General features: G+C 42.1%; 1 protein-coding gene across 2 annotated transcripts in view; it reads left to right on the plus strand.

The window, feature by feature from the left end:
* The window catches only part of oxr1a (oxidation resistance 1a), a 209,276-nt gene that overhangs the window by 94,666 nt on the left and 89,060 nt on the right, over nucleotides 1–25,550 (plus strand). For both annotated transcript variants that reach the window (XM_049584533.1, XM_049584531.1), the window contains exon 3: nucleotides 1,428–1,624. In XM_049584533.1, the coding sequence (XP_049440490.1) occupies nucleotides 1,428–1,624 (197 nt within the window). The remainder of the gene's footprint in view (nucleotides 1–1,427; nucleotides 1,625–25,550) is intronic.

A 25,550-nucleotide genomic window follows, 5' to 3' on the forward strand; every position in this document is an offset into this window, starting at 1 on the left:
AGTGTATTGTTCAATATCGCTGCAGTGTCACTCTTATCTCCCATTACTGGTTTTGGTAAACATCACAGTGCGTGTGCAAATAGACTGCAGTAACTAATAAATAAATAGGTATCCAGGTTACTAGTATTTTTTATCTATACAGGGAATATGAATAATTCATTTTCTCATTATCTCATGAATATGACCATAACTGAGATAACCCTCATAAAGAGTTATTCATGTCCGTGTAAACGCACTCAGTCTTTAAGGAATAATCTGTCATTCTAGACTGTTGCTGACATTTTCATTTAGAAATTACATTACAATCTGAATCCAGTGTGGAAGTGGCAGAGTCCGCCACTAACAATGAAGATATAAAGAGAGATATTTACAGATTGTAAATACAGTGAATGACTGTTGCATAAAAATGTTGACCATAAATAGTATCAGAAAGGGGATTTAATTTTAGTAATACATCATACCTTTAAGATGCTTATAAAAGGGTAACTACAGCAGTTTACATATCAGAGTCCGTTTATAGATCATCAGAAGAGTTGCTTTATATGTTTAAAAAAAAAGGTGAGCATAACCCATCCATATCTTCTACTACACTTTTGGTTGTTCAGTTGTATTGTGGGTAATGTAGGTGCCAGGTGTTGACAAAGAGTGCAGGGAGTGCAATGTTAAATCTATGGAGTACTCCAAAATCTAGTCGGAGTTTAGGTACTGTAATTTTAAAGGCGTAATCTCAACTAGTGAAACAGGGCTGCAATAGATCTTTACTGTAGACAGATGCCTGAACATGAAGTGCTCTAAAAATGCTCACAAGAATCTGAAGGACCCTGGTTCAAGGCTGTGGTGCAGCAATCCTCGACTATTTGTAAAAGATTCAAGGATGTTGTGCTAAGATGGGTGAAAGGAGAGTTACAGTGGGCTAGATGGGATGAAATGAAAACATAAATTATCATCTGCAACATTTCCACCACCATAGAGTACCATACATTTGCTTCAACATTTGTTCTGCAGGTTGTTACTCACTGAAGTTTTTGTCTCCAGTAAGGTTTTAACTCTGGACTCCTGCTGTCCTCCTCCGATATTCCCCTGCTTTATCCCTTTTTACTGTAGAGAGAGCTCTGCACTGAGCCAGCAGAGCCATGCTAATAAATTCACCCTTAACAAGAGTGTGATTAGCCTATTGATTATTTCCCCCAACTTCCTTGCCGCTGCAAAAATTGTCTTGCACGGTTACATTTCTGTGACACGGCACATTGGCATATACAACCTCACATGCAAATATGCTTTGATAGACTTGCCTTTGAACAGTGAAGGTCGCACAACATTTCCCACTCCACTGCATATTCACAATGACACTTGGCACATAAAATATTTTTTAATCTTACAAACATGATAATATGTTCTGCCTCTGTGGTTTGCTTGTCCCCCTGCAGACTGAAGAAGAAGTCTCAGTCGGTGGATATAGCCAGTCAAGGTTTCTCCCCGACTCTGGTGCCAGCCTCGCCCCTCAACAAGGCTGCACCACCTGTTGCCAAGACAACGACCGTCCTTGCCGTGCAGGAAAACAACACTACCAACTCCCAGCGCCGCAGCCCCCGGTGTGGCGAGCTGAAGAGAGGCTACACCATAGGTAAATGACACAGGGGCTGAGGGGTCTGTCTGTCTGTTTGTGTAGCAACTGAGGATGCAGAATGTAACTTACTTTATGATTACTTTATTCCTGCATACATTTCTCCCCAGCATCAATTTACCACCTGGTCGAGAGATTCAAACCAACAACTTCCTTACAGCTTCATTCCCCTGAACTCTCAGCCAAAGAAATCAAACAACCATGAACTTATGTTGTAATCATATTGTGTATTATTAGAACATTTAATTAGATTTTGATGTCCAATTATCAGACATTATCCAGCAGATATTACATTATCAGTTGCTTCTGAGATTCTGGGTAAGGGCTTGTTATTAATCTGCATGTGTATGTGGGGATGTTTAAAGTTCACTCACTCTCTGAACTGTTGACATGAACTTCTCACTCAGGCAAACCTCACCATGTCACATCCATGGCCAGCTCTCCCCGTTTCTCATCCTCTAATTCATTTCCTGCCTACAAATTATAATTACGTGACTGTGATGAGATTTATTCCTGTGATGAATCCTATTTTGGGTGGGGGAGTGGGTGGGAGGGCGCTGCGGGGTGGGGGGGGGGGGGGGGGGGGCCGCTGTCTGCTGCTGGTCTATTTCTGTGTTGGAGGTTTAGGTTGCCACTGTGAGAGTAAGTGCACTTCAGGGAGCTGACTTTTCACAGATGATAAAATGAGTTTGAGCTAAACTAATTCCAAACTCATGAATGCAATGCGTCTCTTTTCGCTTTATTGATGTGATTCAGTTAGCGAGCTGCTCGGGTCAAGGTTAGAGAGAGGGAGCGTGTAGGAAAAAGTACACGAGCAGGACTCTGTATAACCACTGAAAGTAATCTGCGAGATCTTTGACTGATTCCTTTTATATTAGTGGCGACATGTTTGGCGCTTGTTGCTGTGCTGTGACTTCACCACATAGTTCTTTTTCCCTGACTGTAATTTCTTGATATAATGCATACCACAAACTGCTGTAGCTGCTGCAGGACTTTATTTTTATGTCTTCGATTTCAGGACTGCACATACAAACACTTTTGTGAACTTTGTAAAATTGGAATCAGTGTTGTGTCAGCCACCGTTAGCTTGTAGCAAAATTGACACAAATCAATATGAACCTGCTAACATTTCCAAAGACTCCAAATACGTCTCACTGACTTTCACGGAAATATGTATATAATTATGTACAAGACAGAATTTGATTTTTCAATTTCATGCCATGTTGCAGCAAATGAAAATGGCACCTGAAAAATTCACGACATGCATGGTATCATTTCAGTGATAACTTGGAAATAGACAGAGAATTTATATGACATATATCAGATATGAAATTACGGGAAAAATCAGTATTTATGAGGTCAGTTGTTTTACATACTATCTCAAGCTAGTTATACACTGTAAAGTTTTACTTTATATGTACTAGTAAATTGTCTGCAATGTAAACAAAGCTCACGATGTATGTGCTAGCACTGTCTGATCATTAAGCCATGACCTCAGTGCTGACACTGGATGTGTATAATAGAAAACAAAACAGCCTGTTGGACCCTACGGACAATAAAGATTTGTTTGAAAGCACTGAGGCAGGTAGAAGTTTCCTTGCTAGCAGAGGTCTGTAGCGTAACACCAGTGTGACTCACAACAATGCCTAATTGGAAGTGTTTCTTTCGTTCATAGCGTTGTGATAGGAGCAGGAGGAAGCATCAAAGAGGCACATGTTAACTATGTTGCCATAGTTTGACCAACCTGGCTTCCATATTTTGCGACCATATGGTGCATCATGTCTCCATGGGACTTTCAGAAGCACTGCTTGCCCCTTTGCCAAGTACAGTGAGGGAAAAAAAAGTACTGACTTTGGGGAATCCAGTTGCAGCTCTCTGACGAAGGCTGGTCGGGAGCAGTTGATCAGGCCATGATCAGTCCTCGCCCCCTCACTCCCCGTACACTTCATGGCAAACAAAGGCCAGCAATGCTGAAATTCTGTCTGACTCTAAAGCCCAGTTCAGACCAAAGATTCGTGATGAGATGAGACAAAACAGGCAACTACTTGCAATGAGCCGTTCTGCAGCTTTCTAAAAACCTGCCGGTTCACACCACTGTAACTAGATGAGATGCTGTATCATCTCTATGCAACAACTCTCTGTACCTCCGTTCTGATTTCCAGCCCTTCAGGCTTATTTTGTGGCTGAATATAATTTATAGCTTCCATAAAAACAGAAGGAAAATGAGCATTAGATGGACTATAGTCATAATAAATATGCCACAATAATATAAATAATCAGTGCCAATTAATCAGTCAATGAGAGTGTGTGTGTGTGTGTGTGTGTAAGCGGCAAAAACAAATACAGCAAGCGACCCAGCATCCAACACTGGCACACCATGAGGACAGAAGCAGAGGGCTTGGCGGAGATGGAGCACCTGCTGGCGCAAGCGAACATGCTGACTGACAAGTGGACTTCACTACAAGCTGATTGGCTTTTAAAACAGATGATGTGCTTTACGTTCTAAAACCAACATCTGGCAATTTGGCCAGCTGAGTTGCAGGTGACACCATCAGCTGGCTCTAGTCTAGCTCAGACCAGCCAGTTCACACTGCTGCAACTTTTCTCTGCAACGTTCTAAGTCGGTTTCATCTCAGCGCAAATCTTTGGTCTGAACTGGGCTTAAAATGAAATGTGCCAAAAACTTGGGTTAAGAAATGGGTTCGAATGAGGAGAGAACATTGACTGCTTGCCCACTTGTTAGCTCGCTCTAATGCCGTAAGAAGACCATGTGTGGACATGTCTGCACTGGACCTCACGTGTAATAAACAATGATGGAAAGGTATAAATGGGACAATGGGACATTTTGGACAGTTATATGACAAGGCTGGCTCACTTCACTTAACATTTATGAAACAAATACAACACACTTCTGTATTAACTGCTATTAACTCTGATTAATTAGAGGAAATCCCTCCACATGCCGAAGTGCATTCATGTTACCATGAATACCAAATTATCTTGCATAATTATACCGATTGCTGATGCAGATTGCTTCCTTGACAGCTCCAAATAAGCGGATGGATTTTAAAGTAGTTTAACTTCTGAAATCATGCTAAAATTACTGATCTGCTATCAGAAAAATTCCCATTTGGAATTCCCATTGGAACCAGACCAAGAACCACCTTTAGGGAGGTCTCAGTCTGGTTCTGTGATCCACATTGGAGTTTGATTGAGAGTTTCCACACCAGCCTAAATGATCCAAACCAAAGTGCAAATGTAGCAGTGTTTGAATGCACCTTTGAATAATAAACTTTGACTCAGGAAAACAGCTATGTATTAAACACGAGTTGAAATAAAGAAAAACTGCTCATGGCTTCAGAAGACTTTCCCGTCCCCAACAAAAAGGGAAAAAGTGGCACTAAGATGGATAGTTGTTACCTAAAGCATCTCAGGTGAGTTTATGCTGATCCATCATCTTATTTTCCATTTAATGCTCTTGCAGCTCCTCTTAATAGAGTTCTTGGTAAATTTGAATTTCACTGCATGTCCGCATTAGTTATGCAAATGTGAGCAGCTGCTTTAAACTTTGCAGCAGTGTCACAGTTGCAGGAGGATCAGGTCACTTGGGGTCATAGGTGCTCGTTTGCGTCACTGAGGAAGGAGAGAGTCGAGAGAGGGTGAAAGGGCGTCATTCCATGTGCGTGTCTGCTGGTGTCACACTCTGCTAAGCTTCCTACAGAGTCATCACATATTGACTCTGCTCCTAGGGCCAGGCATTGACAGGAGAACGGATTGATCTGCGGTCAGTTCAGTGGACGATAATCGATAAAGGAAATTGTGGGATAAAAGCTTGAAGGGACAGGTGGAGTGACTTGTTGATATTTCAGCCCATTCATATCATCCATTATCCACGCAGTGGCAACTGTGGGCTCTCTTAAAAGCGCGAGGTCGGAAGTCGCAGTCACTCAGCCATTAAATGAAACGTGACTGTGACTTATTGTGCTTTTTACGGCTTTTAACTACAAAGTAACACATTGTACAAGCCTCTGAAGCATGAGTCAGAGCAGTTAATCATTTGCTCTGGCCAGCGTTGGCCTAGATAAACCACATTCAAATCAAGGCCGGAGTTTTCGCTATATGACTAGAGAAATAGTGCATCTGTCAGTCATTTACGCTGCCATATCACATAATGAGACATTGATTAGTGACTGTCCCATCGCTCTAGTTCCTATCTAGATGGGATCCAGCATGCGGAGCCCTGTGACATTTTTATATAGTCTAACCCAGGCCAGGCTGCTCCTACAGAGCTGATCATGCTAATTTATTCTAATGGGATAGTAATAATGTGGCAGGCAGCTTGCTGTGCTGTCTGCCAGACTTCAGACAGACCTGTCATTAGAGGCACACAGTGCATTCACCACCGACATTTTAATAACCCGACCGATGAGCCTCCTACCAGGAAGACACCAACCCACCTCTGAGGAGGAGCAGTGATCGATACAGTGTACTTGCATTAAACGGGCCGCTTTTTCGCAGTCACTGCCACGTCCTTTCACTCAGAATGAAGAGGAGCAGCGTATAAACACGCTTTGATGAGTGTTAGTCATCGCTCAGGCTGATGTCAGCAAAGCAAGGATTGGAGGAAGCATAGAGGAGAAAAGGAAGAGGAGAGATGTCAGTGTCAGAGCAGGTCAGGGTAAAATCATTCATTCAGCGTATGATACCGTGCAACAAATGTATTCATATGAGATGGGACAAACAAAGAAGATGTGTTTCTTGTTTGTGTGCAAAGGAAGAAAGAGGAAAGTAAATTGCCTGTGATCTCCTGGATGCCTGCAGCGTTCCTTCCTGAGGAGGTGTGACACTTGACACCAGTTCTCCCCAGACTCCAGCATCTCTGTCTGACAGCCTCAAAGTCCCACCGCCGTGTCTGACCTTTACATCATTGTAGCAGGCCTGTAGCCTCCACTGTGGAGCTCAATAAGCTTTACTCGCTAATAAAAAGCCAAACAGGGAATGAACCGAGTGTCTCCGCAGCACAGACTCATTAAGTATTACTTAAAGTGCTCCTGCCTACAATGGCTGCATTGAAAAACTGTTTCATCACACTGTGTTCTTATTGGATATGTGATGTACAAGTACTCTTCTATGTCTTTGTTTTCCAAGGCTGACTCATGCTCTCTGTGCCTATATACAGTACATGTGGGTCTGCATGTGTTTGCGCACATTCTAAAGTTAACTATGGAAACAGTTTATGACTATGTTAGGTAAGCACTTGCAGGCGGGAAATATGCCACTGTCCCTCCCGCAGATGTCTTTGTATGGTTGCAAAGGGAGAGTCTTCACAGTATGTCGCTGCAGATAATGGCTTCTTAGAGGAGAGCTGCTGCACTTCTCGCTTCCTTGCATCCCTCCACAGCTTCCTCCCCCCATTCTGTTTTTTTCCTGCTCTTTCTGCCATTTTGTTCGCCTATCCCTCCTCTGCTCCCTCACCTATCCCCCCCCCCCTTTTTTTTCCTAGCTCTACCTTGTCTCCCACTCTCTCCATCTTCACACTACCTTGTTATCCTCTAATGTATTTCCTGTGTGTCTGGCCAGGGGGCACAGGCAGAAGGGTAATCTGTCTCAAGGACAGACGGACAGCACCAGCAGATTGCTACAAACTGTGGCACCAACCTTGGCTGCAGTCTTGAAGAGGCATTTCATCACATTATGCTCTTGTCGGACTTATTTCCACACTCGAGAGACAGCAAAAGTCCTACATACTATATAAATATACAACATAAGCATGGGCAGACTGTTCCAATGAAGCTTTGATGTCAAAACAAATAAATTTAATTTCAGAACAAAACAGGACATTTTAATAAAGGGTTTGGCCTGTATGAGTTTTTAAGGTGAATATCTAGAACTTTGATTTACAGTCTCAAAAACTTTTATATTTTATGATATTCTGTTAAGATATTTTATCTATCTATACTGTGTGTGTGTGTGTGTGTGTGTGTGTGTGTGTGTGAAATTATTCAGGCGCTGACATGCATTGCTACCTCAGTGAGTATGTGTGGCTTACAGGCAGAAACAGAGGCCTAACTTTGCTAACACAGCATTGTATCTACAGCACCCGACAGAACAAATGCTAATAAACAAGACAGAACCACACATGTTGGCGTACCCTTACGCCCCAGGAGCGGCGGACCCTGCCACTGCTGCCATGTGACTGATTATTCCCCTGTTAGTTATTCATTGGATTTTCACTGCAGGGTCGAAGAGGAAAGGAGCCAGTGCTGGGGGAGCAATATGCTAACTCGCTGTAGGCTCCCACCAAGCTTTGCTTGATATGCAGTTTCATGAAAGGGACTCAGTGGCCGGAATTAAATTAGCAGCTATTCAATAAATCGAAGGAAGTGTCAGGTTGGATGTTAAGTCGCCATCCTGTTGCTTCTTTGTTTCTGATACTTGTGTTTTTGTTTGAGTGTGGACCTATAGCCGGAGTGCTTGTCCTTGAAAACAGTATTTTTCTAGTAACTCAGCAGCAGCTGTATAGTCACAGCACGATAGCATATGAAGAGCTAATCACTATGGCAGTTGACAGTTACAGCCAGCGCTGCAGGCGTTACACCGATGTTGCACTCTTTTTGTGTTTGATGTAATTGTCTCAGGTGGCACGTCTCTTGTGTTTACAGATCCCGATCGTAGCCAGGGGTGGCAATTACACACAAGACACTGTGAGATATCTTTCTGTTCTTGTTTTTTTTTCCCCATGGAAATGGGACAATTTACAAGTCTGAGACCATTTTCAAAGGAAATGAAAATAGTGTGTTTGACCTTGGTGGTACAGTATTCTCGGGATGATTTGAAATTTCGCTTGCTACAACCTTTATTTGATGGCCAAAAAATGTCAGATGATCCCAGTCTGATCAAGGCTGAAAGACCATGTGACTGTCACTCCTGGTACAGTAGATACCTTTCATGATGATTTCAAAGAGTCACGATGTCGTGACAACTGTCAACATCTACTCGTATTTGCTTGGATTGTGATCAGATTGAAGCTGAAGTCCATGAATAATTTAAACCCAAAAGTCAGTTTTTAAAGAAATTTCAAAAGAACCCAGTGACACAGTTAGACCGCTAATGATAAAGAACTTACCAGGGTCCTGCAGTGATGTCGGCAAGTAGCAGCAGGTACCATGCTGAAGTGTGTAGGTATTGTGTAGGTACCAGGTCTATAAACAAAAATGAATTATTTTTTCTTGACTCAGCAATTGCAGCAGTTTTCTACCCACTGACCATCAGTCTTACCTGAACGATACAGTTGTAAGCTAACAGATTTACATGTATGTGATATGGCCCTGCTCAGTTGTCTACTTGCCTGCAAATAGCATTTCCAAGCAGCCTTACTGTATCTTTATCTGGGTCTAAGGACCTGGTCAATAAGCCCCTACACAATATAATGCAGGGTTGTCAGTGTGTCCACATTTCTTGTCCATATTAATATATTTTCCCTTGAGTTTGGGTTCATCCCATATAATGAGGTCTGTCTGTGTCTTCTTGATGCAGCCCACTGAGCAAGCAACGTCTGTGGACATCCAAGTCTAGTTGATATCACGTCTGTGGACATGATATCAACTAGACTTGGATGTCCACAGACGTTGCTTGCTCAGTGGGAGGCAGGAAGTGTTTGGCATCATGGGAAAGTTACTTTGAAAAGTAAATTTCACATGAAACAAGGTACTTCAGTCAGCATTTGTAAATCCATTTATGTATGCTAGCAGATTCAACAATACCTTGTTAGTCATGCTAGCAACATGGTCCTATGAATAGCAATGCCAGTCGGTCAGTTCACCATTGTGGTCCAGACTAAAATATGTCAACAGCTCATGTCATGAATTGGATTGCCGTGAAATTTGGTACATACATTGAGGATTTCCAACTCTAATGATCCCTGAACTTTTTAATTTTATACCATCATTTGGTCAAAAGGTCAACTTTTTCACTTTGTAGCAAATGCTGGCATGCTAACATGCTAAACTAAGATAGGGAATATGATAAACAGTATGCAAGTTTGTTTTTTTTTCCTAGGGTGGCCAAGGCATGACCCGTTATGCTCTGCCTTACCCTGCCCCTGATTGGCTTACATTGATATTCTTATTTTGATCAGTCTCACTCCTCTTGCCTAAACCTAACCAATCCAACCAACAAAGGATATGTGTACTAACCAGTCAGAAGCCGAATAGGGTGGGCCATGCCAAAGCTTTCTTAGGAAGAAAAATTTAGCAAACAGTATAACTGCTAAACATCTGCATGTTTACATAGTCATTGTTAGTGTATTAGCATCCATACATCCATCTAGTTGTCCCTCTCCCCAGCAACATTTCCTAGCTCCTTCTGGGGGATCCCGAGGCGCTCCCAGGCCAGATGAGATATATAATCCCTCCAGCATGTTCTGGGTTTACCCCGGGGTCTCCTACCAGTTGAACGTGCCCAGAAAACCTCCAAAGCAAGGCGCGCAGGAAGCATCCTGTTCAGATGCCCAAAACACATCAATTGGCCCCTTTCGATGCAAAGGAGCACTGGCTCTACTCTGACCTCCGGATGTCTGAGCACTTCACCCTATCTGTGTGGGTCAGTGCAGCCACCCTGTTGAGGAAGCGCCATTCAGCTGCTTGTATCCACTGATGTAGCAAGCTGACATTAGCATTTTGCTCACCTTAAAGTAAATCATTCAGACAGTTCACTCTAGAACTTTAGATGGGGTATTGTGGTCCGGAGAAAAGCCTGGCGCACATTGTTTTAGTAAAAATTCACCAAAGCCGTTATCTTTTTGGACATGAGCTTAGCATACAAACCAGACAAATGGAAACATCCTGTTTACTCACTCCCATGCTGTTTTTACATACCACATGAGATACAGACTGTAAGGAAAAAGTAAACCACTTCTCTGTTTTGAGCTCTGACTTAAGTATGAGTTGTTCCATGTTGAACATTAGTATCAAATCTTTACATGCTCTTTCCAAGTGAATGGGTGATAGAAGGGAGGGACAGATGAACGAGTGAGAAAGAATAGTGGAGTGAAAGTGAGAGAAGGGAGAGAGTAAGAGCTATTCGTCACGCACTGACAGCAGCACCCACAGCCATGCCACGGTGCCGTTGCCAGCAGAGCTGCTTGTGTGCACTGAGATAAGCCGGAGCCTTCTTTCCTTGGCGGTATAGGCTGGTCACGTAGCACCAGAAGGCAGCTTAGCCCCACCACAAATCCAATGGAGGGTCTTTCCCTCACCCGCTCTTACTTTCGCTTCCTCCCACACAGTCTTTTTCCATGTCGTCCTGTTTTTCTTAAGGTCTCTGGCTTTTCCCATCGTCTGTGTCTCAGTCACTGTTTGACACTGCATATTTATTTCAGAGATCAGTAATTACCCTCACTAGCAACGTCTGAGTGAAGAGCAACATGCAGGATGTGGTGAATGGTTGCTGCTTCTTGCACAGTACAATTATCAGATTATAACATGTAGAGCTGAAACCACAAATGTTTTCTACATTGGTCTTTACCGTTAAAAAAAATGGAGAGACTGAGATAAGAATTTTGTTACCCTCAGAACTCAACGAGAATTTTGCCAACCAGGAACCAAATCGAAAATGGAATTGGGTTCGGACGCCATAGACCAAATCGGCATATACCAGTGCTTTGCAAAATGTCAAGGCTGAATTGCTTTTTGGAGGATAGACAACCGAAGATCCCGTAGATGTGTTGTTGTGTTTAATAATTTGAACAAGTTTGTATGCATTTATTCCTTATTAAACAAATATTTGTTTTATCACCATATACACAACAGTATAATAATTATTTTACCACCTTGTCTGAACCTGAGCATTCACGATACCTTAAAATCCCCCTCCACTCAAAAATGTGTTTTCCTCCTGTTTATGTCCCCTAAAATGTCTTACCTTGACTATATTGACTTGTATCTGTGCAATGTTTGTGATTAGAGAGGTGTTGTACATTCCTCTACTAAGGGGGGCCATGTCTGCACACTTCCCTGAATTCTGAGATGCAAATTATGTCAGGCAAGACAGATTAGGTATTTAACTAATATGAAAGCTAATTGCTGTCTATTATGGGAAACACATATCAACGGCAGAACAGATTTTGACACAACAGCAGCAAAGAGGTGTACAATTTTTGGATGTAAACTGGACACTGGAGCTTCCTTCTACTATCTTCATAGTAGCATTGTATGTTCCACAACCATACTGTCAGGTAGCCAACAAGCTAACAAACAAACTGCACTTACCGTTCTGATACATCTGCCTGTCATCAATTTCGGTGCAAAACAGACTCCTCATTTGAGTCTGGGTCTGACTGAGGCTCAAACACGTACAGCTGAATATCACCGATGTTTCCTGTAACGCTAACGCGAGCCATCTTTAGCGCATTGCTCTTTCACCAGTCAGCTTAGCTTGAGCAGTGCTGGAGAAAGCAGAGTGCAAAACCTACAGCTAATTAGCTGTGGTGGGCGGCAGCCAGATTGAGAATTTCTCAATGAGGAAAAAAGAATAGATCTGCTTCCAGCCCCTTCTCAGAACAAAATATTAGTATAACTACTTTTATATATTTTAAAATGTGACTAAAGGAGGGACGTTAACGTTGATCCATCTGCTGGTTGGTCTGCCATCATACCCTTTCATTGTTCCCCCATCCAACTGGATCAGTGACCCAAAACAGTGGCCGGATATTGCTCATCTGGACATCTATACATATTTGATTGAATCACAACGGCTTGTCGGTGTTGTCTGTGAATAACCAACCTGTCCATTACCATATGTTTGATAGGCTAGGCTGGGGTTCAGTTGAAGATGCTGCTGTGCTATATGACTGTGCTGCAGCAGCCTCCCACTCAACCTAGCTATCCATCAGTAGTAACTGTCACCACCATCATGCTGCGATTTCTCACACTGAAAGTGAATATTCACTCTGGATTCTTCTATTTGTTTCACAAGCGGCTACACAGTGGCTTTTTCCTTTCCTCCAAAAGGGGCCTTGGCGATTGCCACTTCATGATGTCATGCCGTTCTGGTCTACCCATTGTATTACATGCAGGGTTAAAGGGTCCACTTACGTCATTTTTGCCCAAAACTGCAGAGTGGCAGGAAATACAGTTAGGTGAGGTGACAAGAAGGTGGTAATTTGTGATAAAGTGTTATCTAAATGGACCTCTGGACCAATTGGATTTCTCCATTTTCACTCATGCCTTTTGTAATCATGTCAAAATTACATCCAATAAATGATAATAGATTATAGTGCAAATCCAAAGCCAAATCATGTCAAACCTTCAGGTCTACCTTCGTTCTTAAGCTACATTACACAAGCAGTATAGTAACTGTGTAAATGTGAGTTCTATGGAAGTAAAATATGGTGTGCTCCAACTCTAGGTATACTCAATAATACAGGCACATGGGCTTGGTACCCCACACACTCAGTATTCTCTGCACACACCGGGGGTTAAGGCAGTTTGGGTAATATTGTACGAGAACCTCCACAGTTAATCCTGTGAAAGTGGTGCTGCCCACAGGGTACCATAGTCTACACTGCACGTTGATAAGAAAAGCCTGACAACAATGTGCCTCCAGGGCTGCATTCACACTAAACAGCACCAGAGGCAGCCAAATCACACTGTTCTTGCAAACCTTAATTGGGATATCTGATACGTCTGGATTTTCTCTGTCGTTAAACAAAAAGCTGTGATTTGTTTCTGGCACATGCAATGTCTGCTACACTGCAGGTCTGATGGAGTCGAATCCCAGTGTGCATCAGACAGACGGGAGTGTCCTAGTTGCCGGTGTTATAGATGCGTCCTCATACTCAGCTCACTTTGATATCCACACTGAAATAATGCGCACACACACACACACGCACACAAAATATATACTCACTCCACAGCAACCCGGGAGGACTCAGCAACCATTTCCACAAAGGTTAATAGTATGCTTTGGTCATCCCCAGATAGCAATGGAGCAGCTTTGGCACTAACTTAGTTACAGGCAGAGAATGTCACCTCTGTTTTTCCAGGTTTTGACTTTTAACTCCACGCTTATTATTCTCCGAGCTGCCTGCACGTTCTTATCCAGACCAGACTAGCTGCTCCGCTGAATTAATCACAGCTCTGTGGTGCTGTCCAGAACATTCTTTTTTTTCTTTTAAATCACAATAGGAGATAAAAGGGGACGAAAAGAAAAACAGCATGATTCTAAAGCTTTTTTTTTGTTAACCTGAGACGGTTGGCCATATTATGTTGCTTGAGAGAGGCTTGCTGATTGATTTATGCTGGCCTTGTTTCTATTTGTCCCCCCAGAGAGAATGAAAAAGCACATGCTACTCTCTAGTTCCATGAATCTCACACTAACCAAGCTGCATTTGGAGGAGGATTCTTGACTCAGTTAAGGTGAACAGGAGCATAGGTTTCATTTCAACATAGAGAGGGGACACATGAAAGGGTGAAGGTGAGGGTTGGGGCTCTTCTGCCTTTTCTGCATCAGTTTATAGTGGAAATGCCTTTATTTTTTGTGAGAATAAAACTCTTCTGCTAATGTCATGTTGTTATGGGGGGGTGAGGGTGGTGGTGGTAGTGCACTTGGATGTGTGCCCTGTGCCCAACAACCCCCCCACACCCTGAAATCTACGCCTATCAAGGTGATCATCCTTTTAAGACTGAATTTTCAGAAATGGAGCTGCAGCTCTTGCTATCGAGGTAGCCGCTATAGGAAATTACAGCAGAGGTCAAGATTATTGTTTGCCGTGCATGGCATGCAAGACAAACACACACACATGTGGTATAACAGAATCATTTGTCCTCGGGCTGTCTCAATGTCATGAAGATCTGTATGATGTTAGCTACGCCGCAAATGTCCTTTAGATATTTGTCTGACATTTGTCATTTCTAAATGTCCCTGGAGACAATGCTTGTAGTCCTTAAATCAATTCTGTGCTTTTAAGCTGCTCCTGTGTCCTTCAGGTCTTGAAAAGGAAATAATATTGGATGGACTTCAAGGGTGCTTTACATTTACCTTTTTCAAGGGTACTAAATGTAGATTATCCTCCGCAGCACAATATGCCTTCATATGAAAGAGTCAACACTGAGTAGATCTGAATCTCTACACTGACTCCCAGCTTGGCCACAGGCGAAGGCCACAGAGATTTGTAGCTACCAAGGCCACCAGGTCTTTTTTTTTTTTTTTTTTTTTTTACATTAGACAGCAACAAAAACATTAATGTTTTCTGTAGTGCTAGAAAGCAATGTAAGGAAAGAGGCTCACTGCTGAATTTACTGCAGTGCTACTGTAAAAGATCTGTGGGTCGGATTTATTGGCCTGCCGGTGTAATTACGTTGACCAGGAGTCTCTTGGTGGCCCTCTCCTCGTTGGGCTCAATTTATAAATGTCACAGAGCTAGTAATCCCACTGTTTCCCCACTTAGTTTGGAAACGGCTCTAGCCATCCTCTGGCTAGGATTGATTACATATAGCTCAAATGAAGAGTAAGCAGTTTTCTACTGTCGAACGCCAGCACCAGCCCCTGCTATTGATTCATTTTCCAGCGGAGGGAAAATAAGATCTGCCACTTCTCAAAACTGTAGATATTTGTCTCCCTTTTACTCATGAATTTATGGGTCGCTATTATTAAAAACAGCTCTATATTGCCTGTATCTAATGTACATGTGTTGGTACTGAGGTGGGCTGAGGACAAAACAGAAGACACCCTGTTTATTTGATGTCAGCGAGTGCAAAGCAGTATTTCTTCTCAGAAGTGAGTAAATTAGTCAATGCCTCTAAGGAGCAGATAAACCATTACACAGTTATGGATGATATTTACATAACTGTTAATTGAATTTACAGAAGCATGGAGTGTCAGTGGAAACTGATTAGTTGCAGCAGTGTAGATTTGAGATGCAGGCCCCTGCCGAAGTGTCACAAGTTGTGTTAATGTGGATCCTTAACCATACTTATTATCAAAACAAATTGAACTGTTGCTCAGTCAGTATAACAGTATCAAAGTTTTCATAGTTAGTGGAGGAGTCTGCCATTCCCACACAGGATTTAAATTGCCAAACTACCTACACACGAGACATTCACAGCAAATGATGCAGCATCTCATCCAGTGTATATCAATGTACTGTATCAACCTATCTCTGCTTCTCAATGCCAGATTCCCTTGACAAAAAGAGTAATTTTATCTCGCTGAACATGGGAGCTGCTGGCCTACTACTGCCTTGATCAGTTAGTTTGTTTGTGTTATTTTGTGACTTTGCTGTTTTTAAGGGTTAATTTAGATTCCCAAAAGTCACACAATAACACAAATAAACTAACTGATTGAGGCAGTAATAGACCAGCAGCTTCTGTGTTCAGCAAGGTAAAATAACTGATTTTGTCAATGGAGTCTGGCTTTGAAGAGAGCATGGATTAAGTTGTACTTCTCATTCACCTCCATGGAAGTACTGTGCATACGACTGGATAAATGAGACTTGGATTATACTGCACGAGTTGTGAGAGAGTTTGTAAATGAATGTTCTGATATACACTGATCAGCCAAAACACTACAGCCACTGATGGGTGAAGTAAATAACACTGACATTTACATTGATCATTTCACTAAAGTGCAATGTTTTGTTGGGAAAATTTTTCTCCTGGCATTCATGTGGATGCCACTTGATGCGGTCCACCCACCCAAACACTATTGTAGACCAAGTACCTCCCCACGTGGCAACCTCATTCTCCAGTGGCAGAGGTTTTCCAGCACCATTCCACACGGTAAAAATAGCTCAGGAATGGCATGAGAAATGTGACAAAGACCTCAAGGTGTCAACTAATCTCCCAAATGCCCAGATCCCAATCTGATAGAGCATCCATGGGACGTGCTGGTACTCCCTATCCATGGTGGGTCTTCCTTGTATTGGATTTGGCTTTGACCTGTCAAAGCATGGACATAGAACTTGTCGGGGGTGTCTTGTGGTGTCTGGCACCAGGGTTTTGGATCCTTTGAGACATGTGGGTTGTGAGGTGGGGTACTAGTGTGTCCAAAGGGTGCTCAATCAGATTGGGATTTGGGGACTTGGGGAGGCCAGGTCAACACCTTGAGCTCTTAATCACATTCCTCAGGCCATTCCGAAACAATTTTTAGGGTGTGGCATGGTGCATCGTTCTGCTGGGGAGTGTCAGTGCCATGAGGGGAGGTACTTGATCTGCAGTGGTGTTTAGGTGGGTTGAGCGCATCAAGTGGCATCCATATGAATGCTAGGACCAAAGGTTTCCTATCAGAACATTGGGTTGTTTTTTTTTAATCGCTGACCATGATCGCTCATCAAAAATGCATCTCCAAAACATGACAACAGCCATTTTCAGATGTTGTGGAGGGTGATGGAATAAGAGGACCATTATTTTACCATTGTCCACATCAAAACTGTAAGACAAAATGTAACATTTTAGTGAACATGGAATTGTATGGTTAAAAGGTAGGAAAGTTTGAGCAAACTCGATCGAATATTTCATCAAAAGGGTTTTTAAAATGCACATTTACAGCATTTACATATGTTTACATACAGGCATTACTGAGCGAGCGGTCACTGCAGTGAAAGAGATGTGCTTTGAGTGCTTTTGGTTATAATTTATGTAGCACTCTTTGTCCCTGTAGGCTTTACCTAATCAGTGGGTATGATGACAAAAGGTGGGAAAGTCAGATCCAGGCCATAATGGTTGGAGCTGAGCTTCAAACAGGCCGTGAATATGACTCATCCACATCCACCTTGACCCCTTGCTTCACTCCCTCCTCCTCCCCCTCAATCTCTCATTAGTATGCGGAGGACTTTGCATTGTACATGCTCCGGGGCCATGTTTGCTATGCACTGGTTTATCCAAGAGGAAGAATAGCCAGAAGACAGGATTTAGCCGGCCCGTGCAGTACGCCGTCTTCTCCACACGGGTCATTGCTCTGGACATTCACTGGATGGCATGGCTCTGGAAAACTGTCATAAAGAAGCATAGTAGCAGAAGCTACACAGAATGCCTCCTTATTTTTTTTCCACTCTGGCTGCACAGTGTTACTGGAGATACAACTGTGTTGGAGTACACACAGGCCTTTCAGGACAAACTAGTTATGGAAACAGGCATTAAAAATGGCTCTTGTCATTGGAAAATTCAGTTTGGTTCAGTTGAACTCCAGTGGGTTATTTAGAATAAGTGTGTTGTGTATTGCCTCATCTAAAATCTGTTTATGGCCTCCATTTTGAAGCACTTTATAATTTTTATTACACAGCATTTTTGTAGAGTCCCAAAACATCATTGAATTAAGGATGACAGCACATTAGTCATACTGGTGCTGCTGGGTCATGGCTGTGTGGCCTCAGTGCTCAGACAGTTTCTGAAGCCTCAGGTATGACATCAGTCGTCTGGTCAGACAGTACAGACTGTGGGCGTTAATCTGCCATGTAGACATGACTGACACATGCTATCTGTCACAGCATATACACATTCATATACAGGCCTTACTGCTGGAACATAAACAGGAAGGACTACATAAAGCAACAGCCTTTAGAAGCTGTACAGTACATCTGCATACTGAATGCATGTGTAATGTCATAACATTACATATTTGTCACACATAATGACCTAACTTTTGACTTTTACTACACAAATATGCATTTTATTCTCATCTGAAAAGTATAACTTTTGATTAATTGTCTGTTTAGAATTTTATTTTTTATTTTTTTTAAACTCTCTGAAACATAAAGGAATTGTTTAGCATTTTTGGAAATCTGTATATTTGCTGTCTTTTGATTTTCACATCTGTGTGCTAACTGCAGAGCTAGTGGTAATGTGGTTAGCATAGCTTAGCAAAAGACTAGAAGCAGGGGGAAACGCTGAACACTGAAGCTCAATAATGAACATGCTGTCTTAACATTTTTTGGTTTCACTGAGAATTAAAGTATGTGGTGTAGCTTTAGAGCTACTGTTTGTTGTTTTTTGGACAATGTATAGAGCCAGGCAGGCTGTTTTCTCTTTGCTTCTACAACAGTCTTTATGTTAGGCTAACCAAATCCTTATTTTAGCACCATATTTAACATACATGCAAAGAGTGAGCATATTCCCTGCACCAACTGCTTTCTTACTCTCTTTGTTGTCTCTCTTGCTTTACCTGTGTTTACTTTCTTGCTTCTTGTGTCTCACTGTCCTGAAGGACTTTATTGACCCCAACTAGATATATGAGAAAAAAAGTTCTGAGATAGAGAAACTGCCATTTTGAAAAGTATCCAAGTTATTGGAGAGGTACAATTGTATCAGAGTCAGTAAAGAAAACCCCACACTCAGCTCTTGCTCAGCATCGTCCCGGTCATCCCTTGTGTAATAAAAGACTACAATAATGCTTATTCTGTGAGATAGGAGGAAAATAAGACATTGAGCTTGTTCTCAGCACCACATAATTGTATTGATTCATGTTTTGGTCCTATATATGGAAGCCCATTTCTGTCCATCTGATGAAAAAAAAGATTCTGCGAGTCATTATGAAGAGAAACTTTATGACTCAGTATCTCAAAATAATGATGACTTAGTATTGCAAAATAAGTTGGTGTCTCAAAAATAGTATGTCCCCATAATGAGAAACTTTCTTAATATAATGACTTACCTATCTTGAAATAATGACTATTTTAAAAAGGAATTGGTGTCTCAAAATGAGTTAGTATCTCAAAAGTTAGTGTCTCAACTTTCTCAAAGGAATGAGTTGCTTATCTTGAAATGACAACTTAGTATTTCACAATGAGATAGTATCACAATATAATGAACATCATTCTCAACATAATGAGAAACTGTTTTAAAAATAACGAATTTATATTTTAAAATAATGACTTTGTGTTTTAACATTATTTGAAACTTTCTCAAAGAAATGACTTGCTTATCTTAAAATACTGAGTTAATATCTCAAAATGAAATAGTGTTGAAACATAATGAGCAGCTTCCTCAAAATAATGAGAACTGTTAAATGAGAAATGTCAAAATAATGACACATATCTTAAAATAATTGCTTATTATCTTGAATGTGTATCTCAGAATGAGTTAATGTTGTAACATATTGAGAAAATTAAACAAAATAATGAGTTTGTATCCTAAAATGAGTTAGTATTGCAACATTAAACGTTCTCAAAGTAATGACGTAGTATCCAAAATAATAAGAAAGTATATCAAAATAATGAAGCTTTCTAGAAATACCTCAAAATAGGCCTAAGTAGATTAGTATTGAAAAAAAACTGCTGATTATTTTGAGATAGCAGAATGGTATTTTAAGAGTTTGATACTATTTCATTATTTTTGAGATATTAAGTAATTATTTTTAGTTATTATTTATATCGTCATGTTGCGATACTAAATCATTATTTTAAGACACTAATTCATGGTTTTGAGAGAGTTTCTCATTATTTTGAGATATTAAGTCATTATTTTGAGAAAGTTTCTTATTTCAATGACTTAGAGGATCTTTTTTTTTTTCATCATATTGGTGGGGATGGGTTTCTGTATATATGGGATATTTGTTAGAGAAGACTGAAACAAAAAGAGCAGCAGATACAATGTGTGATAGAAAGAAAAACATTTTAGCCACAGAGATAGCTACAGTGTAACCTGTGTATCACTTTGGAACGGTATTTGACTTAAGTATGTTTCATTAACAGACACAGTGTGACTCTTGTTAATGAGTCCCTCCTTGCACAGTTAATTATGTCTTCATTGGTTCCCAATTCCTTCATGTCGCTCCTATGGACTCCTAAAGGCTGCATCCATTTAAAGACACTAACATCGAATGATGCAATATGTCCCCGGCTCGTAATTTAACCAACAAATTATTCATCTACTGCATCTCCTGGGGGGAGAGATTCATTATCCAATTTAGCATACTTGTGGAATGGGCAGTGTCAGGTGATGAATGAAGAGCGTCCAGGGAGAGGACAGTTTTACAGCAGATAGCGAGCATGCAGAACGTCTTACCATCTTTGTTGGATTTAAGATGTCCATTTGGCTCTAATTTCCCCCCATCCCATAGTGCATTGCTGTATCCGTTCGCAGTCTGATTCTAAGCCTGACGAGGTGAAGAGGCTTATGTAGAGCAATCTTTGTGCTTTTGTGCTTCTGTTGTAGCTGAGTGATTCATGAGAGGCTTTTTAGGGTAATGATGAAATATATGACTGTGTCTGAGTTTAAAAGAAATCAGTTAACTCCTGTTGAAGAGTTCAGCACTGATAATAAAGTGGACACTGACATGACAGAGCATTTGTTTTGTTTATATGCGTGACGATGCCTCAGTCTCATAGCCTCTCTTTCTGTATCCCTGTCAGGTTTATTGTGGGCTCAACCTTCGGCGCAAGGCTGGGCTTTATTATTTTAATAAATTGCCCTGTATGAAGAGGGCACTGGTGCATGTCTGATGCGTGTCCCTTCCTCTTACCTTCCTCCCTCACACTCTCATTCTTTCTCATCCCCTACCATCTTATTTTTCCTCCCTCTCTCTTCTTCCGTACCTGACATTAACAGCCCACTTGCGAGGGAATAAAATGAGATGCATTCATAAAGGAAGCAGAGGAAGGTGAAAAGGTTGAAGGAGAGAGCCCTCAGCTCAGCAGACGGATGTGTTCTTCCTGCTAAGCCAGTGGTCATCAGTCGTCGGGGCCACCCAGCCTCTCGGGGCAGCCTCAGACAGCGCAGACACCCACAGAGGATAGATGACCGTGAGCGGGGGCAGTGGAAGTGGCGGTGAAAGATAGCCCGCTCTGACGCCACCAGTCATCGATCACAACTAGCCACCCTGTAGAACTGTCCTGAGAGAGAAGCCCAGGCAATAACAGTGGGTTGAATTGTGGCAGTGGCGGGTCAGTGTCAGACTGGATGGTACGACATCACTTCAGCCATTACCTCCTTGTTTTCTGTCTCTCGCAGAGTCTTAACATGAAAGCATATAGATAAGAATACGGATGCTTGGTTCTACACTCAAGCTCAAACTCATTCGTCTTTACCCATATTTACTTTACGTAAAGCTCTCATAGCAACAAAAGATCCACTTTGGGATGATCTATGTGGCTCCTTTGGCCACAAATCTGACTTAAAGTGAGGAAAAACTCTTGGCCAGGGTTTCCTGAATTCGTTAGAGGGAAAAACCCAGATGCATAAAAAAGCACAATTGACTGTGACAAGCGGCTTATCTTCTAAAATTAGGACAGTGCCTCTGATGTGATTATGCTTTTTGCTTAGGTCCTATTTTTTCCTCGTGGCAGGATAATGTCATGGTGGATGTGTCGGTTCTGTTGTGAGTAGTTCTCTTAGAAGCCCAGGGTTAGTTCCAGCTGTAGGTCTTGAGCTTTTGACTTAATATCCATGACCCTGTCCTTTAGCATAAGAAGCACCTTTGTGGTACCAGTCTGGGATGGGATTGGCTGCCTTGGAAGTGATTGGTTGCCTGTACTCCCTCTCTTATTTTCTACAGGCCAAGGTCCAGTGGTGGTCTGGGTAATTGTATGTCTCCATGATGGTCTACTTAATTGCCAGTTTTTCAACATCAGTCAGAACACTCTCAGCCTGAAGGTTCATTTGTGACCTTACGTACAACAGCCCTGACAAAATTGTCAACGCAAGGTTAACATCACTTGTTGCGCCCAAAGCTTGACACAACACCTGCAAAGAAACCTGAAACTGCCAGTGCAGGGCGGACTTGTCAGTACAGAGAGCAGAGTTAGCATTAGTGAAAGTTTAGACAGCAAACACGGTAGAATGTGCAATTTTAGGATGTAAACCTAAAAACCAAAAACCCCATTAAAGCAGATATTTTGTTTCACAGCAGTTATCGCTATTTCAGCCGCTGCCAGTTAGCCTACAAGCTAACAAAGAACATAAACAAATAAAGAAGGTAACAACACTAATCATTCTGATACATCTGCTGGGTCCATGTCATTGGTTCGACATCCCATTAGTCCGACTGCTGAACGGTCCGCCGCAACCGGCTTGAGGCAGAGCAGGCTCACAGCTTATGTGTTTGTCACTTTCTTTTTCATTTTAACCCACACCATGATCTTTTCCTGACCCTAACCAAGTGTTTTTTGTGCCTAAACCTAACCAGACCTTAACCACAGGGCATCACGATGATTTCGGAACGGACTTCAGAACAATGAGTTTAATATGGTCGGAACAATGGGATGTCGAACCAATGGGCTGTCGAACCAATGGGCAGTTCACCATCTGCTAGTCGCCAATTTTTTTGGTGCACAACAGACTCTCCATCTCAGTCTGAGGCTTAAACATGTAGCATGGTTGAATCTCTCAGATGTTTCCTCTAATGCTAGCTCTAGCCATCTTGATGCGCACTGCTCTTTCACCAGTCAACCTATGCAAGAATGGATGTATATAGGAGAACTGGATACAGCGTTGGAGGTGGGGCTCTATAAAAGTTTGAAATATTCAATCCCCCAGGTGTAAAATTACCTTGATCTTTTGCATCACTGGGCCCACAGAGCAAGCACACTTTAGACTTCATCCTTCCAGCAGCTACATCCAGCTGCTGAGCCGGCTACTTCTGGTTTACCCCTCTGCTAACTCGAATGGGGATAAAACTATTTCATTGTACGGCTCTTCTAGACTTTAAAAATGACGTTGGACTCAATGGATCAAATCCTGATAGTCAAATGAGTCATTTCGCAGGGTTTGTGACTCACAAAAGAATGTATCCCATGATGAATGTCAGTGAATGTCTTTTCCCAATGTAAGTCTATGGGAAAAGGTATTTTTGGCATCACCTGACGGACCTAGAAGATGTAGTTACACAGTTTGGCCACTACATAACTTGGTTTCAGAGCCTAGTGCAATTCCTGAGGGTCTCAGCATGAGCGGCGCTGGAGAAAGCAAAAGCAAAACCTAGCGCAAGCAGCAGTGGTGGGCTTTGCTTTTTTTACTTTTGATGTGGGAAAACCATGTTTAACAATATATTATTGTAAGTACATACTTAAAACCTGTCGGGAGGTGGACTTTAATCTTGACATTCCAAACCACATATTGACCAATAGCAGCTACACTCCGTAATTGTTGGTATACTCCCTTTACTGTAGCTCATATGAGCTGCAAGCTGGGAGATGCTGAAGGCTCAGATATATAGAGTGTTTATGTAGAATATAAAAAATGATAAACAACATCTGAGTGACAGCAGTCAGATTTATGTAACCACAGCGTTGAGTAATTAAACAGCCCTATTCCTCCAGATGATCTGGTGATTCAGCTTGGCATTGTCATGGTCTTAACAGGCGCCACACAACATTTGATTCATGTTTTCCCTCTCATGAATATTTGGGGCCCTGCTGGCAGAGTGAAAAACATGTTCATTTGTTGTAGCGTTGACAGCTTTTCAGAGGCGAAGCTTCACTTCCCCAATGAGAAAGCCTCGGAGAGGGTGGGATTTTCTGACAAGGGCTGTTAAACACCTGTGATTGCCGCCATTGTCTGGGTGCCTCAGCCAGCTTCCTCCAGCAGCTAACTGTCTTTATTGGTCGTCATCTTGTTTACGCCTCTTGTACAGGCTGCAGGATAATGGAGCAGAACACTCATGAAATGCAGGACAATGCTTGCTGTATGTTCTGTATTTACACTCCGGCTCCAGAGACGCTCCAAGAAATGCCATGTGAGATTCGTCATTTCTGAGGAAACTATCTCAAGCCATCTCTTTTGCCTTACACATCTCAATGAGCCTCCCCAATTACCACACACTGAAAGGCTTGTTTGTGTTTGCCAGCAGGTGCATTTGTGTCGCATGAGTGAACCCCCTGCTGCATTTATGTCATCGTGATTTCCACTGTAAATGGGAGATGTCTGGGAGAAAAGAGCAGATTGTGTGAAAATGTGTGTGCGTGCGTGTGTGTGTGTGTACATGCTAATACAGATATTCCAGTGCACACATGCTGGTGTTTAGCTCTGCTTACATAACCTCGCTTGTGTAGTCCGGCCATCCGTTGACAGTGGTAAAGCGGCAGCTCCCCAGTGGCCTTCATGTTTGTTGTTCCGTAATGAAAGCGCTCCTCTTCTCGGGATTAGACTGCAGCCTACCTGGCTCTCAATGGGAAACTGCTGAGATTAACACTGGCTCCCCAGTGCCCTGCTCTCAGACGATGACAAAGCCTCACACACAAGACCCTCTCAGGGCTCTCGCTGGCAGCTGCTGACACCAGGAGGTTTTTATACAGGTTCTTGTGTAACAAGACTTCACCAGTCAGTCATTAAACAGAATGATTCCCTCACGGGTACATTCCTGGACTCTCAAGTGCTGATCTGATCATATTAGGAGGTGAATAATCAGAAAGGTAGTATTTTAAATTGGGCATGCACTGCTGACATATGCACAAATGAAAGGATATTGTAAATAAGGGAGACTGTATTATGACCTATCACTACAAACAAAGAGGGTAATTTGCAGACATTTCGGAGAACATAACACCATAATGGATGTCAGTTGACTAATTGGCTTCAAAGTCTTTTTAATCACCTATAAAATACAGAAAACAGATAATACATCAGGCATGCTACCTTAAGTAGAACAAAGTATGTTGCATAATATCCATGCAATGAGGCTTGTTGGATAAGCACACAGGGAATTCTTTCATTTTCCCTCTTTGGTCACACTAAAGCTTAATCAAAGAGTGGAGGACTTCTCCAGGAAAACAGGCCCCTTATAACTAGATTCAGCTTTACGGTCTGCACTACTAAAAAGTATATCTGTCAACCAATGAGGTTGGAATGCAGAGGGGAGGAAGCTGTAGCCTCCCTCTGAGGATGTTATGGATGATTTGATGACCGCTCTGGGCAGCTGTACAACAACACAGTATATCACGCAGCTACAAGGCCCTGTGGGGTGGCACTGGGCCAGTCTGAGACCTGTCTAAACACAC

The sequence above is a fragment of the Epinephelus fuscoguttatus genome, linkage group LG8 (genome assembly GCF_011397635.1).
Source record: "Epinephelus fuscoguttatus linkage group LG8, E.fuscoguttatus.final_Chr_v1".
NCBI lineage: Eukaryota > Metazoa > Chordata > Actinopteri > Perciformes > Serranidae > Epinephelus > Epinephelus fuscoguttatus.